This window comes from Biomphalaria glabrata, chromosome 13 (assembly GCF_947242115.1).
Source record: "Biomphalaria glabrata chromosome 13, xgBioGlab47.1, whole genome shotgun sequence".
In the NCBI taxonomy this organism is placed as follows: Eukaryota; Metazoa; Mollusca; class Gastropoda; family Planorbidae; genus Biomphalaria; species Biomphalaria glabrata.
The window spans coordinates 1,660,842-1,679,172 of record NC_074723.1 but is presented as its reverse complement, the minus strand read 5'-3'; the positions used below and the strand labels follow the sequence as shown (position 1 = coordinate 1,679,172).

Genomic DNA, 18,331 nt, shown 5'->3' with positions numbered 1-18,331 from the left:
CCCCAAGGGAGTCACGACCCACAGGTTGAGAACCCCTGCACTTACTTGTCTTTTCATAAATATCTTTTTTTTTTTTTATTTCCTTCTAGGGCAGAAAGAGATAGACCTGGAAGAGGATGACAATCAGATATTAAAACCTTCTCAGAAAAGATCTAAACGTGGAAAAGTTGCCCTGACGCCAACATCTTCACCGAATTTTTTATAAATGTATTCCTTGTGTCTTTGTAACTTACAAATTACGGTTGTCACATGACTACATATTCTCAAGATTGTTTACTCGTTTGTACAGCTTTGAAACCTTAAACTCCACTTTTTGTTTATGCAAGTCTATACTGCACAAAACAATCCCATTTGTTATTTCTCTAAGACATACTGCACAAAACAATCAACACCTCTGTTTACTTCTTTCAACTACTGCTATACTGCACATAGAACTGGTTTACAAAATTAAACTTTACACTCAATGTGAAAAATAAGTAATGACTAAAAAGCATTAGTTTCAAGATTTCAAAGTCAATTAGATTTATGTGATTTCTTAGGTTTAGTGTTGATAGTTCAAGAATAGTGTGTGCCATGTTTTTGAATTACTATGTGTTGACTTTTTTTGTCTCTTTGAACTGTCAATTTGATGAACAAATGTAATGTTTGCTGATTGAATTAAGTTTCATTTGTTATTGGTAGAGATTGTCGTGCTTAATAAAATATTGTAATTGAAATCAGAAATTATAACTGTTGTTTTGTACACCATATTAAATTATGGTACATGATATAATGAGACTTAGTTTTGTTCCTATGTTGTCACCTTTCTACAACTATGTATTTGTAAATTCTCTAAAGTGTGGTACATGTTTATATTCTAAAATTGTTTTTTTTTCTAGCTTTTATTTTGTTTGAAATAGAACTTGATCCATGGTTAAAACTGAATTTTGTTGTTGGAAAGTTCTAATAAATAATGTTATTTGATTAATGAATTTTTTGGGTCAAATATTGAAGAAATTTAAAGTAAAACTTTAAGAAAAAAGAAGCATTATGTTTGGGAAACAAAAAATATTGTTTCATTTATTAAAATCACTTAGTAATCATGTTTCCAAGTTTTGTTTATTTCTGTATCATCTGTACTGTATACTTCAAGATACATAACATTATTGTTCAAGATATTCTATATAAATAAAATATAGTTGTTCAATTATCTATAAACTTTTTTTTAAATGTCACTCAATAATTTATTTTAGAACATGATAATTTTCAGTTTGAATTTAAAGTGATCAAGATTAACAGTGACATAAGTCATAAAACATTTTATAGTACATAAAATATCAACATTTCAACAAGATTCAGTTAAAGTTTGCTGGACACACCTGGAACTGGACCCTCCCATTTTTCACCTGGAAATGAGACAAAATATTTCATACATAAGCCTTGTCATAAAATATAATGTCATATATCAATAGTGGACAAATTTGTACAAATACTCCTTCCCTAGTGCTATTAGAGCATGGAATGGGTTGCCTGAGCTAGCCAGGAAAACCAGTGACTTGGCAGAATTTAAGTCATTGGTTAATATGCATGACTGAATGCATGATGCGTAGGATGTAATCATCTTCTTTTTTGAAGTAACGTCTGTATTATTTAAGATGCCACCTCATTGAAAATCCCAACTATTAAAAAGGCATTCTGTTTATTCACCTAGCTTAGTTAATTTGGCAGCCATGCAATAAATTGAGTCACACATAATATCACATGCTAGACATTATTTGTTACATACCTATCAGTTCAGCAAACAATGGGAATCTATCGCTACCAAATACCCATTCCTTCTTGCCATCTACTTCAGTTACAATCATGGGGGAGCCAAAAGCCTGAAGGAGAAAAAGAAGCAAAGTGAAACTATTTTAGACTTAATAAAAACTTTTCCAATCCAGAAAATAACATTCCCTTAAGAAATAAATCTACATTGCATTTTAAAAACACAAAGAATAGTTAATCAATTGAAGAAGAAATTTGTGAAATACATTTAGGAAAAGAAACAAAACTTAATCTAGAAGAAGGAATTCAATATAATATAGAGATGACTTTCACAGACAGGATTAAAAATAAATAGGAATAAGGTTATTTACTACATACAAAAACAAAACAAAAAAAACTTACTTTAAAATCATATTACAAACATTTACCATTAATGCATGACAAGCATAAAACTAATGGAATGCTAGGAAAACTTGTGGACCATTGCCAAGAAAGTACATTCAATACAATTATTATTAAGGCTTGTCTTCAGATCCAAAGATTAAGTAAAAAAAAAGTAAAAGTTCCCCTATCAGACCTGCGATCTATGTGGCAGATGATATAAAGTCTTCTGTTTCTGTGACGCACGGTTAACTAGAGTATCATGTGGCTAGCACATGACCAACCGCCTTTACTTTTCCCGACTATTCAGTTACCCATTAGAGCTGGGTGGACTCAAAAAAGCGCCTTAAAGGTCCCAAAATAAAAAGGCTAGGATTCACCTGTATGGAAGCCAAGCGTTTTACCACTCAGCCACTGCCCCTCCAAAGAGGAGAGCAGTATTTCACATGGTTACTCAATTCTAGCGGTACTCTACATACATTTATTTTATATCTTTTATAAGGCATTTTCTTTGATTTCGAAAATTAAGGATTGTTTTTGTATTTCATATGACCACACCAACCCAGTAGGGACCTGCATGTTTCAGTCAAAAGATGACTTTTAGAAAACAATCTTTTACTCAAAATTTTAAATGGAGATTATTGTACGAGTTAAAAATATCTACAAAATAAAGAGATATCTACTACAATTCTGTTCCCAACTTTCCTATTGGCTAATAAATAATTAAAAAGTAAACAGATATTTACCCCAAGATCATAGGCTTCTTTTGTAGTCGCTTTCAGTCTATTTTTGACAGATTCATCTTTAATCAAAGGCAAAATGGCAGCTATATCCTGATCTGACATCCCAGCATTCTGAGCTGCTTCTGTAAAACTTTTGGCCTCAGTAATATCTTCATCCTAGATTGTTTCAAGGTGGTATTATAATTATAATTATTATTATTATTGATATGAACAAAATTGCTTTTTTTTTTTCTATTCCCTAATATAATAATAATAATAATTTTATTTATAAAGCGCTGTTAACAAACAAAATTTAGGCCCAAGGCCAATATAGTAGAATTCAATATTTTACATTTATATAAATTTTAAAATGTTATAGTTTTGTTACTTTTTATTAATTATAGAAAAAATATAATATAAATACTTTTATGAGAGGAAATAGTGAATTAAATATGGCTAAATAAAATTAAGTCCAGACTAGGACTTGAACCATGGACCTTTAAATGAGAAATCCTCTAGCAGCAACACATTACATACAACCATCAAGATTTCCCCCCAAATTAATCTTTTTTATCAATAGTGTTAAATGCCACCTTTATCCGCGTTGCATGTGGAAGGAAATGCCTCTCCAGAATAAGGCGTTACAGACACATGAAAAATGCTCTATGAGCAGGGGTGGCCTTAGATAACTGGAGGTGAAATGTTTTAGGTGGCCCCAAAGGAAATATAAAATAAAAAAAAAGAAGAAAAAATAATAGCAAAAAAAATAAAATTACGATATTTATATACTTCAACAATAACATTGAAGAAAAGTCTCCCAATTTCTTTTCTAAAAAAAATTGTTTGGAGTCCTGTGCAAGGCCACCACCAATCTGAGGACCTAGGTGGCTGCCTAGTTTGCCTATCCCTAAGGTTGGTCTTGCTACTAGATGTACCAGTAATTCTACAAATGAAGGAGGCCAATAGCAACAAATAGTACTGTATTTGTTCTCCAGAATTCAAACAGTAGCATCAAAACATCACCCAAACACTACCAATAAACCACCACACTTGCTTCAGGAAAAATCTTATAAGGCTGACATAAATTAGGCAAAGTCTTTTTTACTCAATTGTCACACAATGATATTTGGCTATTGAGAAATTTAATTTATTGTAGTGAGATGAAACAAATAATGTTCAATTTTGAAAAGATCTAACATTTATTGAAAAGTGACTCTTAACATCTTTAATTTAGTAATGAATCTAAGTCATATTGTAATAAGCCAAAATCATTCTGAAACTAAAGGAAAATATTTTTTTAAAAGACAATAATTAAAGCAGTCTTAGTCTTATTTATAAAAATCTTAGCACATAGCATAGAGTAGAGAAATGGAGTAGTCTTACCCTTGACCAGTTTCTCATCCACAATTCTCGGGAGACTTTCTCCAACATTTGTGGTTTATTCATTTCTACTGCAGTTAAAAATCTTTGGGCTGATAGTGAGCCTTTGACAAACATCATTTCTGGAACATTCTAAATATTCAAATAAATACAGGTAACAACAAAATATAGTCAAATAACTCATAATAATAATAATAAAACTTTTCTTTGAGCCTGAAGTTGAAGGAGTAAATTATTTCAAGTGGCTAAGAAGTCCGAGCTGTGATCTACATATATTTTGTCACATACTGCACAGAACCATTAACTGCCACTAAAGGTTAAAGTTTCTCTTTTCAACATCTTTGCCTGTTCTTGGCAGTACATTTTTCTTATTCTTTCTTCATCGTTCTCATTATGTTGGAGTGTTCATATGACTAGACCAATACATGAGATGAACTGCGCAGTGGTTTCCAAATCAGGGAGCTCTCCATATAGTTTTCTTTCTATTGGGGTGATTTGGGGCCAATGTCTTATACGGGCCTCTTGGTAAAGAGAGCAGTTTTGGAGGACGTGGTCGGCATTCTCTGGTGATACTCCACATGGGCAGATTTCACTGGTACCATTTTTGAGCTTTCGGAACATGTGTTGGCAGTACATTGATTTCTAGAATAGGTATAGCCATACTGTAAAATTAAATGATTTCAATGCAGGTCATAAATTAGTGAACATATCATTCAATGCCTGCTGAATGTTTTTGTAATAGTAAGATAGAAGATATATTTCAATATTGTAATATGGCATGTATGGTCAAGATCACATCTCTTTTATCTTGGCACATTTTATTTTTAAAATATACTGTAGGCCTGGCCTATCTTGTAATATACATTTACAAAAAAAAAAAAGGGGGGGGGGGGGATAAGTGATAAAGAGATTAGCCTCCAAACCAAAGAGTCTCAGTTTTGAATCTTAGATTTTAAATTTCAGGATTTTAGGATGCCCATGAGTCCACCCAAGGGGTACTTTACTTTTACAGCAATAGTTTATTATACCCAGTACTATTAAATTAAAAAAAAAAAAAATGAAAAAAAAAATGTGCATGTAGGTTGTCTCCCTTTGACTACAAAAAAAAATAATTAGCCAAAACATGACTTTTATTGGTAATTGAAGAGCAGTGACTAGGTGTACCATACAGGTAAAAGATAAAGGGGGAGTGGTTAAGGTAGCATTGGATCATGGTTGAAAATAAGCTTAATTAAGGCTTATAAAATATATTTTTCATTATAAAATTTGCATTCTTTCAACTGTTTCTAAAGATATCAGTAGGAGAATGAGGGCATTTATAGTAATTATAAATTGTTTAATGCTGTCTTTACTTTTAAAGCATGACAGTGGCATTCCAGTAAAATGGCCTGAGTAGAGACCAGATTTTACCTTTGGAAATTTGAGAGGAACATCAAAATACTTAGCACATCTAGGGACATCTTTCAACATGTATGTTCCTTTGTTGGGTACCATTGCAGGAGGTCTATTCCCTGGAGATGTAAACAATTAGGTTAAAGCAAAGAAAATTCAAAATGTCTAAAGCTGACTGAAATAGAAACATATGAAGAGAGATAAAATCAATCGGATTTTCTCATTAACAATGCTTCCAAAATGAGTGTAGTTGATTTGAACTATAGGCCTTCACATCTATATGTAGCATATAGTTATAATTAAGAAAACTTAGCATTTTAAATATACTTTGTTTGATGTTTGATATTTATACTATACTTTAAGCAAAATGCTCCTTATATTATAAATTATATATCTAATTTTTCAGCACACATAAAAAAATGTATAATATACAATATTGTTTTACTCTCATTCATAATACTGTCATCCAAAGTGATGTGCCCAGATGCTTTCTAAAGCTAAGTAAGATATCATTAAATTAGTATTCCAGTACACTCATGGATGTATGCATAGGTCAATAATTTAGCCAAGTGAACTGGGTACTAAAAATTTTTGGAATAATTTGTTATTAGTAACAGAAGTGTGATAACTTTTAAGTCTAGCATCATTTACTAGTAAAAAAAAAATTAAAGTTCCCCTTTCAGGCCTTGTCATCTATAGGGCAGATGATGTAAAAAATTATCTGTTTCTGTGGTCTATGGTTTATGAAGGTGTCATGTGGCCAGTACAATGACCAACAACCTTTACTATTCCCCAACTAATGTCAGGTACCTATTAGAGCTGGGTGGACTCAGAGGTGCCCAAAAATCTCAGTCATCACCAGGATTCAAACCCAGGACCGCCGGTTTGGAAGCCAATTGCTTTACCACTCAGCCATCGTGCCTCCAGCATCATTACTAGCCATACGGAATAGCTCCTCCACATGAAGTAGGCCTACTCTAAATACAGTTTCATCAAGAAAACAAAAATAATCAAATACACAGAGGGAGATGAAGAGTCAGACAGAGAAGTCAGCGTTGAAGATTAACATCAATGTTTGTTGTAAAATGTTTTACATGTTTCGGATGTTCCTTCAGAGTTGAAGATAGTTTACTTCCTAGTCCAAACCTCCCGCAGGACGACGGGGGCTGGGAGCGGGCAGGGTTTGAACCCTCGACGGTCGATAAATCCGAACGACAGTCCAGAGCACAAACCGCACGACCAGGCAGCCATCCATCAAATTGCTAAGTGCCATGAGCTCTTTCCACTACTTTCATCATTGCAGCACTATGAAACATTTCAAGCAATACCAATATTTTGCTATATACTTTTCAACCTATCATTAACTCTTTCTCTGCTAATTGACGATGCCAACGTTGATTTGACCCCAATAAACTAAATTGATTTTTGGATTTATCCCACTTTCGGTCAGAGTGTTACAAGGTCATCTGTCATCATCGAGACGTACATGGAAGTTTAATTTATAAAGCGCTGGCTGTGAGTGTGTATGTGTTTCATGTGTGAATGTTGTTTGTATTTGCATCTATATATTGTTATTGCTACACTAGATACGCTAAGCTAAGGTGGTCACTTATAGTCAAATTTAATTTCAGTTTAATTGGACAAATAAAAATTATCTTATCTTATTCTAGTAATCAAGTTTACAACCTGAATCATTCATAATGGCTCCAAGATAAAAGGGCCGTAACTTAAGTGTGATGTTCCATCTGTGTTGGTAACGACATAGAACCTAAGAGAAAAAGAAAGGTATATTATTTGTTTTTAGCATTTACATCAGTTTCTTAGTGTTGAATAACAGAGATTGAAAGATGGAATGGAGACCCATTGGAAAAAAACAACAACAACAATAAGGATGATTTTAATAATAATTATCTAGATCTAACCTCATCTTACAAATTACAGCCGTTACTTCAAAAGAGAAAATATAGAGTCTATATAGTAAAATCGAATCTAGATTCTAGATCTAGGTTTCTAGATCTAATCAAATTACCTCGAAAGCAAACCAAGTGTAAGGGGAAACAACATCATAAAAAAACTCAACAGTTTTTTTTGACATTTTATTTTTGGATCGGTGCTATCTAAAACTAGTCTTGAATATTACAATATAGAGACTAGCAATATGTAGATCTAGACTATAAAATGTCCTTTCGTTGTCGGTCCTTTCCTCAAAGGCTACGTCTCTTTTTTTGGCTACAGTTTTATCTTTTTTTTTCTCTCTAAACCTTTGAACCACAACACCCGCATTCACCTCCCTTATTGAAGCAATAATTAATCGATAAAGTGTCTTATTAAACTCGATAATTTTCCGAACTTTACAAAGTTATGGTTAGATAGCCAATATAGTGGAAAAAAATTAGACAAAAAAGAGATCTAGGCAAAATACCGATTCTAGATAATAGTTCTGAATTTCAGGAGATCTAAATTAGATATATTCTATTCTCGATCCAGCCATTGTTTTGTGAATTTCATTTTGGAGATTGCAACAACGAACAAGTGAACAACTTTTTGAAGTTTTCACAGTCAGTGTGTGTCAGTGAGACTAGTCTATGTGCTGAGTGACAGTAAGACTCACACTGCCGTGACAGTGGACTTCACTTGATTTGATGCAAGTTCAACAAGAGTTACAAGTAAGCACTCAGTTTCAGTGACTCACTAGAGTCACTTTCATGACTTTTTATTTTAATCTCAGTTAATCTGAGGTTAGATCTAGATTCTCATATAATATATATAGTATTATAGTCAATATAGATGATAGGTCTAGATCTAGAAATAAAGTAGCTAATCTAGATCTAGATTTATTCTACTAATCTCTAAGTCAAGTCACTTTGACGTCTTTGACTCTTTCAAGTTTCAAGTCTATGTTACATAGGTTTTTTTTGTGCGACTTTATTCAAATTTTTTAAAATTATTGTTATACAGTTATAAGTTATAGATCTAGTACTTAATTTACGGAATTTACTACTTTAACCTAAAAGTCTTGATAAAATATTAAAGACTAAAGATAGATCTCTATGTCTAGAATCTATAATTAACTATATTATACAATATAGATTGGTAGGCCTAATTGGTAGTTAGATGATCTAGATTTTATACATCTATTCTATAATATACAAATTTACTATAGATAATATAGATCTAGTAATGAATGTACCTTTTTGGACCTTCTTATGATGTATATTGTAAAGCTGTAAAAATAATCCTTTTCTAAGGCCCATGGTGTTATGTGGCCAGCACATGACCAACCACATTGAATTCCTTAACTAATGTCAGGTACTCATTATAGCTAAGTGGACTCAGAGGTGCCCTAATACAAGTATAAAAAATCCCAGGACCCCATGGTTCAGAAGCAACTTTGGCACTTATCCACCACTTCTAATATATCTATATACATTCATACTCTCTCGCCTTGACTACTGCAATGCTGTGCTAGCAGGTCTACCCGATGACAAAAAGCCAAGCTGCATGGTATTCAGATCAACGCCGCACGTATAGACCTAAGAAAAACAAGACAAGATTCTGCTATTATGCTCCATTGGCTTCCTGTGAATGCGAGAATCGACTACAAGGTGACAACACTTTGTCATCAGTGTATCTACAACAAAGAAATGCCCTTGTACCTTAGAGATTTGATCACTCCGTATGTCCCTCTGAGAGCCCTACGCTCATTGGACTCAACGCTTTTAGTGGTGCCACGTTTCTCCCTCAAAAGCTACTGTCTGCGGACTTTTTCAGTTCACGGACCAAAGGTTTGGAACTCACTCCCCCATGGATCTCAGACACACAACATTAAAACTTTTTTAGATTAGTTTGTCATTTTAGCTGTCATGTTTGTGTTTGTAATGTATTACAGCACCTTGAGTCTACAATTTATTTGTCAACAGCACTTTATAAATAAAATTATGAATATATAAATAAAAAATATGGCTCCTTCTATCTCTGAAGACAAAGGATGGGCCCAGATGAGTCGATGGTTTTGTTTTTGTCTTGAAATGGGGTAGAATCTGGTGTGACTAACAAGCCAATTCTGGAGTTGCAGAGTTTGTCACAGTTCATGCATGTATATGCATATATCTGTTTTAGGGCTAGCTGATAGGGCAGCTTTCTTTTTCTTTCTATTGGCCAGTTTCAAAACGTCATGGTTGGAGATATGATACCTTCAGGAGATGCACATTATACATCACAGGCAGCTTAAGTGAAAGCTATGTAATCTATGCTCTTGATACATGTATGTCGGCCAGTTCTCACTACCATACAGAAGAGTGCTCACAATACAGGCATTGTAGACTAGGATTTTGGTTGTAGTCAATTTGGCATTTTCTCAGATGTGCTGCTTGGAGAGTTTTGCCACTGCTGCAGAAAGAAGCCTTTCCTATTCTTTTTGTCAGCTCACTATCTAGATATATTATTTATATATTATAAATTTGAAGATAAATATGAAGATTTAGATTTAGATCTTTTTAACATAATATTATATGGTCTTGTCTAAACTGTAATCAAATTCAGACTTGGACCTATACTCCACTAGACTGCTAGATTTTATCTCATTAATAACAGTTGTTCTTCAAAAGAGAAGATAATTACATATAGATGTAATTTTGATCTAGATGTAAAAAATAAACCTAAATTGTTAAAAAAATACTTGAAAAAGCAATTTCCATTCACACCAAAAATATAATTCTACATTTCTTTTGGTAAAAAAGAAAATTTACTATTGAAAAAAAAAATTGATATTACATGACTCACATTGAGAAAAAAAGAGATAGCACTGGCCAGTGTGAAACTGCCTGTATTCTTGATTTTGATCTAGATTTATTTTTGGATAAAATTTTTTGAACAGTCGTTTTATCTATGGAAAAAAGACTAAAAAATTCTTGTAAGTTGTAAGGAGACATAAAAAGTCTTTAGAATTTCTCAACTTACATTATTTTTCTGTGGCTTTTATGAAAGCAAAGTCTAGAGACATGTTAGATTATCTAGATCTAGAGACTCAAAAGCTAAGATGAGTATTTCTTTGCCAAGGTGGAAATCATGTAAAATAAGGTTGATGTCAGCAGGTTGCTTTAAATGTTTTATTGTTTAACCAGGATTGCTGCCTTTGGGCTAGGTAGTAATAATCTTAAATTCTAAAGGAACATCCAAAACATATAAAACAAAATTGAGAGCTGAGTGTTTTTTTCAATTTCTTTAGACAAAGAGGTCAAAGGTGTGAGTGTCAGTGATAAAGTTAAAAGAATTCAAGAGAGGAAGTGAGATATTAAACAAAGTGCCACATAGTATGATATAGTGGCAGAAACAATAATATCTGTGAGGCTCAGAATCTTTTATTTTTTGAACAGGTCACACCCAGAGCTTTTATGTGGTTTCTAATACTAGTTTCAATGTTATTATTTTGAAATAAAAAGTGCCAGCCATTTCTATCTGATAAAATGGAAGTGGGTTAAAATAATTTAAATTACTGGGGTAGTAAGGAAGTAAAAGTAATAAAATAGTTTTGCAACATTTAAAAATTTAATTGTAAAATAGGAGGCACGTGGCTGAGTGGTGAAGTGCTTGGCTTCTGAACCTATGGGTACCTGACATTAGTTGGGGGAAAGTAAAGGCGGTTGGTCATTGTGCTGGCCACATGATGCCCTTGTTAACCAGCATTGGCCACAGAAACAGATGACCTTTACATCATCTGCTCTCTAGATCACAAGGTCTAAAAGGGTAACTTTACTGAAATAACTTTTGAAAAGATAGATAAAAAAAAAGGTGTCCTTGTTAAAATGTAGTGAAAAAAAAAAGATCAACAACAACAACAACAGCAACAACAACAGCAACAACAACAACAACAGCAACAACAACAACAGCAACAACAACAGCAACAACAACAACAACAACAGCAACAACAACAACAGCAGCAACAGCAACAACAACAACAACAACAACAGTTAGGGTGGCAGAAATCTGGTTGTCATATGTTTCGTTACAAATATTTTAGTTAAATGCACCACACTAGGTAGCCAGGTTTTTAATACTCATTTTTATTTGCTTTTTCCTGACTTGATATGGTCAAGTTTTTCTTATAATCTTTTTTTTTTCTCTTATCTTGAATATTAATTTCTCAGTTAATAAAAATATAGAATTGATTGCATGAAATTTAAAAGAGCTAAAGCCAGAATAGTTGTTCAATGAATTATTTATCTTATAAATTACAGACTTTACTTGAAAAGAAAAAATAATTATATCCAAGGTGTTTCATGTATCAATCTAGTCATGGATGTTAATCAGTGACTTAACTGTGACACAGAATACTAGGCTATTAGGCCAGAAAGTGAGCATGCCAGTAATTTGATTTCTACACATCTGTATGTAAACATTTGTATGTGACATATGTGCAATGGGCTTAAAGAAAATGACTTTATTTTTTGTATTTTACAGCTGTTGCCTTATTTCAAGAAATAAGGAAATATGTAGGTTGACTGGTGCACTGACCTATAAAGAATTGGATAAAACTACAACCTACTGTGCCTACATTGTTTATGAAGTATAGTGACTAATTTTAACTACTACTGGATATATAATAGCAACTTAAAGTTGGAAAACTAGAGTTGGAACAAGGTTAGTACATTTGACTTTTTAATGGTTTAGCATTATGGTTATATTACAACAAAATAACATTATACATTATTTACTTATAAAAGAAATTGTAAATTTTTCTCATCTTAAAATCCTGGTGGTGATTTTTAATTTAGAACATTAACATTGTAGGAATTCATCTTGGGCTTATAAAAGGTTTTTGTAAATGTTAAGATTTTTTGTGATGCTCCATTGAAATCCTTGGTGATCATTGTAAATAGAGGCATGTGAACTTTGTATGACCCCTGAGATTATCATTTTTTTTTTTTACTTTGTTTTGGATGTTCCTTCAAAATTGAAGATTATTACATCCTCCGAGTTTAAATTTGGGGCAATCTAGATGACAGCCTAGAGCCCCTAACACACATCCAGGCAGCCATCATTTGCCCATGACAGATTACAACTCATATTAAATTCATCCACTTTTTTGTTCTGTGACGCCAAATTTTTAAAAATAGGTATTTTGGACTGTCATTATTGCATTTTTTTTTCTAAGCATTTTTTGATGTGTGAGTCTCACCCCATGCCTTCATTTTGTCTGACCTTTACATCTCTTGTAAATGTCAAACACGGATGACCTTTCCTTTTTTTTTTTTAAATTTCCTAAACACTGCAACATAGAAATTGTGACACTAACTTATGGTGACTTTTAAATAATTGTATCAACTAAATCTAAACACTGAGAACAAAACGCATGACAATTTACAGTATAAATGTTTGCTTGGTGGTTTCTTTGTTATCTGTAGATATTGTTACCAAAAAAAAAAGACAATATACCCACTCTGGTCACCAAAAAAATTAATTTAAACCTAAAATATTTTAATAACATTTGGTAACAGAGAACACATTTATAGGTCTCATCTCATTTCTGCTTGTGGGGCATAGGTCACCAACCAGCTTCCTCCAGGCGTCTTGGTTCTGGGCAAGTCTCTCAACTGAATCTCTCAACTGAATCTCTCAACTAAATCTCTCAACTGAATCTCTCAACTGAATCTCTCAACTGTCTGCACGTCTCTCCCATCTGCTTGCCAATCGCGGCGCCATGTATTTCTGGGCCGTCCCCTCTTTCTCTTTCCATGGGGGTTCCAGGTTAGGGCTTGCCTTGTTATGTTGGATGCAGGATTGCGAAGGGTGAGATCTATCCATCTCCAGCGTCTCTGAAGGAAATTTACTTTAATGGGCTGCTGCTTAGTTCTTTGCCGCAGTTCCTCATTCGAGATCTTGTCTGGCCAGCGGATCATACGGATCTTCCTCAGGCAGGTATTAGATGAATGATTTTTTTTTTCAAGACGGTAAAGGTGGTTCTCCAGGTCTCTGCTCCATGAAGTAGTATTGGCTTAAAGGTGTTGAAGAGCCTGATCTTGGCGGTGCTGCTTATTTCCCTGGATCCCCAGGTTCTCTTCAACGGAAAGCTGCCCTAGCTTTATTAATGCTGGTTTTGATGTGTACACCTGTTCCTCCATGGCTGTTGTTAGGCGCTTTCGCACTGTGTCTTATGCAGATAAGTCAAACGGAGGTAACTCTCTTGCACTTATAGAAACTTAAATCGACTCCCGACGGGCAAAGGCTGTGTTTGCATCAGATTGGGAAAAAGTGTAGGTCGAAACTGGGTTTGCATAGCGACGTGAAACACTGGCCATCCTTCATCTTCAGAATCGAAGACATTGCCATTAGTATTATTATTATTAATATACTGTTATAATTATATTGATCGAATAATCCATTTGTATTATTAGTAGGCCTATCGTATCATCCAGTTAGTAGGCTGAATATCTTAATTAGCACGCGTATCTTACTAGCTTAGTCTTTGGCAAGCCATACTAATGAAAAAAATAAGGTTTGTGTGGTTTTGTGCCGTTATTTTTTTGTTTGTTTTTCACATCTTTTCTTTATTTTTCTTTCTTGGAGTTCTGTGGCAATCATTGATCCTGGGTCGCCCGTGTAACATCTGTCCATTGTTGTAGTCAATTGAATTAGGTCATGTAGCAGACCAGTGACATGGCCACTGACACAGGGGCCATCGATTTGTTTGTATTTACTTTTCTTGTTCCCTCTGTTTTCTTTTGTTATCACATGCAATTAGAGCCATTGAATTCAGTGTTTCTAGATTAGGCTAATTGAGCTATGTCGCGTGAGGTCCTGACAAGGTTGCCGCCACCTCCCCCATTTCAGCTCCAATTCATTCCCAATTCTAAGAATGTGCCTAGTTTCAATTGTCATATGAGTATTTGTGTTTTAAAGTCAGACGTCTAAGTGTTAGGGTTGGTTCGAATGTTGTTTTCACTTTATACGAGATTTCGACTTCCATGAACAAATAAACACAGACAGGAATATTATGTAATTAGTGGAATATAAATTGTTAACTGAATTGTATCATTTTTACATACACGTAATTATTGTTAAGTAGGCAAAACATTGACAATATAAAGACCATCTATTACCACATTGATCATCTTTTACCACATTGAAAATCTTTTACCACATTGAACATCTTTTACCACATTGAACATCTTTTACGACATTGATCATCTTTTACATAGACCACATTGATCATCTTTTACCACATTGACCATCTTTTACCACATTGACCATCTTTTACGTAGACATCACATTGATCATCTTTTACCACATTGATCATCTTTTACCACATTGATCATCTTTTACCACATTGATCATCTTTTACCACATTGATCATCTTTTACGACATTGATCATCTTTTACCACATTGACCATCTTTTACCACATTGACCATCTTTTACATAGACATTACATTGACCATCTTTTACCACATTGATCATCTTTTACCACATTAATAATCTTTTACCACATTGACCATCTTTTACATAGACATCACATTGACCATCTTTTACCACATTGACAATCTTTTACATAGACATCACATTGACCATCTTTTACCATATTGACCATCTTTTACCACATTGACCATCTTTTACCACATTGACCATCTTTTACCACATTGACCATCTTTTACATAGACATCACATTGACCATCTTTTACCACATTGACCATCTTTTACATAGACATCACATTGACCATCTTTTACCACATTGACAATCTTTTACATAGACATCACATTGACCATCTTTTACCATATGGACCATCTTTTACCACATTGACCATTTTTTACCACATTGACCATCTTTTACCACATTGACCATCTTTTACATAGACATCACATTGACCATCTTTTACCACATTGACCATCTTTTACCACATTGACCATCTTTTACATAGACATCACATTGACCATCTTTTACCACATTGACCATCTTTTACCACATTGACCATCTTTTACATAGACATCACATTGACCATCTTTTACCACATTGATCATCTTTTACCACATTGACCATCTTTTACATAGACATCACATTGATCATCTTTTACCACATTGATCATCTTTTACCACATTGACCATCTTTTACGTAGACATCATATTGATCATCTTTTACCACATTGACCATCTTTTACCACATTGATCAACCTTTACCACATTGACCATCTTTTACATACACATCACATTGACCATCTTTGACGTAGACATCACATTGATCATCTTTTACATAGACATCACATTGACCATCTTTTACATACACATCACATTGGCCATTTTTTACCTAGACATCACATTGACCACCGTAGACAACATCTTAGACAATATAATTTTTTCTTTTCTAAACACTGCTAATTATTTCATGAAATTAACCAATCAAATTGTCGACTCATTCGTCAACATTTTCAGTTGTGAGCTATGCAGTGCACGTATTGTCTAGATCTAAGACTTCAAGGAAACATCTGCATCCGCCAATATCGTAAAGCATCTTAATTTTGGGCTTTGTAACATAACATTTGTACACCATCCGTTCACCTCTGGCTTGCAGATACTGACAGGAGAGACAAAGCGAAATGTTGAGCCCTTAATAGGATAAATTATCTAAGCCAAGTATTTGGTGCATTCAATGCAAAGTATTTGGTGCATTCAATGCAAAGTATTTGGTGCATTCAATGCAAAGTATTTGGTGCATTCAATGCAAAGTATTTGGTGCATTCAATGCAAAGTATTTGGTGCATTCAATGCCAAGTATTTGGTGCATTCAATGCAAAGTATTTGGCATATTCGAGGCAAGGTATTTCAAAGCCAAGTATTTGGTGCATTCAGTTCAAAGTATTTGGTATATTCGAGGCAAGGTGTTTCAAAGCCAAGTATTTGGTGCATTCAGTGCAAAGTATTTGGTATATTCGAGGCAAGGTGTTTCAAAGCCAAGTATTTGGTGCATTCAATGCAAAGTATTTGGTATGTTCAATTCAATGTATTTGGTGTATTTAGTGCTACGCTGAGTGTATTTGTAACGAATGTAAGACTCTCAGTAAGCTACTTTATGGTCGACACAAATGATGGGGCCTTAGAAAATGAGTTTGTTATATATTCCGATTCTATCCGCAGGGTTTTATTTAATAATAAACTTTATTAAGGCTAGATAAGCCTGTCTGCTTGGAGGATGGTAGCTCAAGAGTGATCTTCCCTTGTTTGCAGACTCGGCCAGTGTGAGAGGGGCGCCTCCAGGCGTAAAGATACTAAATCAGCTTTCATCAGTGGATCTCATATTTTGAAACTGGAGTGTCACAACCCTAGTTCTAATCAGCTATGAGATACAGGCAGACAGTGTGGAAGAAATCGCAATGCTATTTATAATATATCTACATTGTTTTTTAAGTCAAAAGTATGTTACTGCTATAAACAATTTGGCAAAAATATTTTGGGCCAAGATCAAATGTTAAACGTTTTATTTTATTTTTCCAACTTGTGCAACTAATTATCTGAAACACATTTGTGTGTGTGTGTGAACTTCGCGTAACACTTCCCATTAGCTAACTGAAGAAGTGAATGTATTTGTGTTTTTTTTTTGCTAGCAATTGATTGAAAACTAATGAATACAGTGCTACACTCCTCGGGTAAAGCATTAAAAGCTTCCAGAGATGTACTTGCAGGATTCAGTGTTGAAAGGGATACTCCGATGGTTTTGACAATTTTTTATATAATATGTGTTTGGATTTACAGATAATGAATCCATCCATCCATCCCAGTGGCGCTACAGCCCATGGAGGGCTCTGGCCTGCTTTAACACATCCTTCCATTCAGATCTCTCCTGGGCCTTTCGTCTCCACGCCCTAACCCCAAGCTGCTTCAGATCTGCTTCCACGTCATCTATCCATCGCATTCGGGGTCTGCCTTTGAGTCGCCTGCCTTTTGGTTTTTGCCTGTATACGATTTTCGCCCCTCTGTTGTCTGACATTCTTTCAAGGTGACCTGCCCAACGTAGTCTGTTCTTTTTTATTTCGTTCACTATTGGTGGGTCTTCATATAATTGATATAACTCATGGTTAGTGCGTGTCCTCCACCCTGTTTCATCCTGTATGGCACCATAGATTTTCCTAAGGATTTTTCTTTCCCAAGTGTTAAGTAAATTTTCAGATGTCTTTGTCAGTGTCCAGGTCTCACTTCCATACATTGCTGCTGGTCTTATTATAGTTTTGTATATTATTTTCTTGGTTTTACTTGCAATCATTTTGCTCTTAAGTAGATGGTGGGTGCTATAAAATGCCCTTTTGCCTGCTGCTATTCTAATGAATACATTGTTCTTTTTTTTAAATTTGCAATAATAACTTAGTAATTGATGTTTTTCTGACGTATTTCTTCTGCGCATCCAAAAACGGTCAGATTTTCACCAGGTTTCTATGTGACGTCACACTAACCTATTAATTAATCTATTGACTTATTGTATAGCGGGAGACCATTCGGTAAAGTTTCTATTCTCCTATGCAGTTAGATTTAGATCTTGTAAGCAAAGAAAAAAATGCGTGTTGAAAGTAGATTTACATGCTTGACTAACCACTGCAGTTTGTATATCTTCTCGCCTGACCACAACACAACACACAACAAACACTATCGCTTGGTTGTCTTGTCATGACCGACTACACGTAGTCTAGACTAGCCTTACACTGATCAGTTTGTTAGAATCAGTCAGACACA

General features: G+C 34.2%; 3 protein-coding genes across 5 annotated transcripts in view; 2 read left to right on the top strand and 1 right to left on the bottom strand.

Annotated features, from left to right (window-relative positions):
* Positions 1-1,034, top strand: part of LOC106057712 (condensin complex subunit 1-like) — a 28,214-nt gene extending 27,180 nt beyond the window's left edge. For all 3 annotated transcript variants that reach the window (XM_056008965.1, XM_056008966.1, XM_056008964.1), the window contains exon 32: positions 90-1,034. In XM_056008965.1, the coding sequence (XP_055864940.1) occupies positions 90-205 (116 nt within the window). In that variant the 3' untranslated portion in view covers positions 206-1,034. The remainder of the gene's footprint in view (positions 1-89) is intronic.
* Positions 1,028-7,862, bottom strand: LOC106057713 (glutathione S-transferase kappa 1-like). The gene is made up of 7 exons (XM_056008979.1): positions 7,651-7,862; positions 7,308-7,389; positions 5,640-5,740; positions 4,233-4,361; positions 2,874-3,026; positions 1,766-1,859; positions 1,028-1,385 (listed from the first exon to the last, which is right to left on the bottom strand). Exons 1-7 carry the CDS (start codon positions 7,714-7,716, stop codon positions 1,339-1,341), a joined length of 672 nt encoding a protein of 223 aa, XP_055864954.1. The 5' UTR covers positions 7,717-7,862; the 3' UTR covers positions 1,028-1,338.
* Positions 7,863-7,986: 124 nt separating this feature from the next.
* Positions 7,987-18,331, top strand: part of LOC106063594 (N-acetylated-alpha-linked acidic dipeptidase 2-like) — a 158,840-nt gene continuing 148,495 nt past the window's right edge. The window contains exons 1-2 of the mRNA XM_056008971.1: positions 7,987-8,287; positions 12,081-12,260. The gene's annotated coding sequence lies outside the window, so the exon portion shown is untranslated. The remainder of the gene's footprint in view (positions 8,288-12,080; positions 12,261-18,331) is intronic.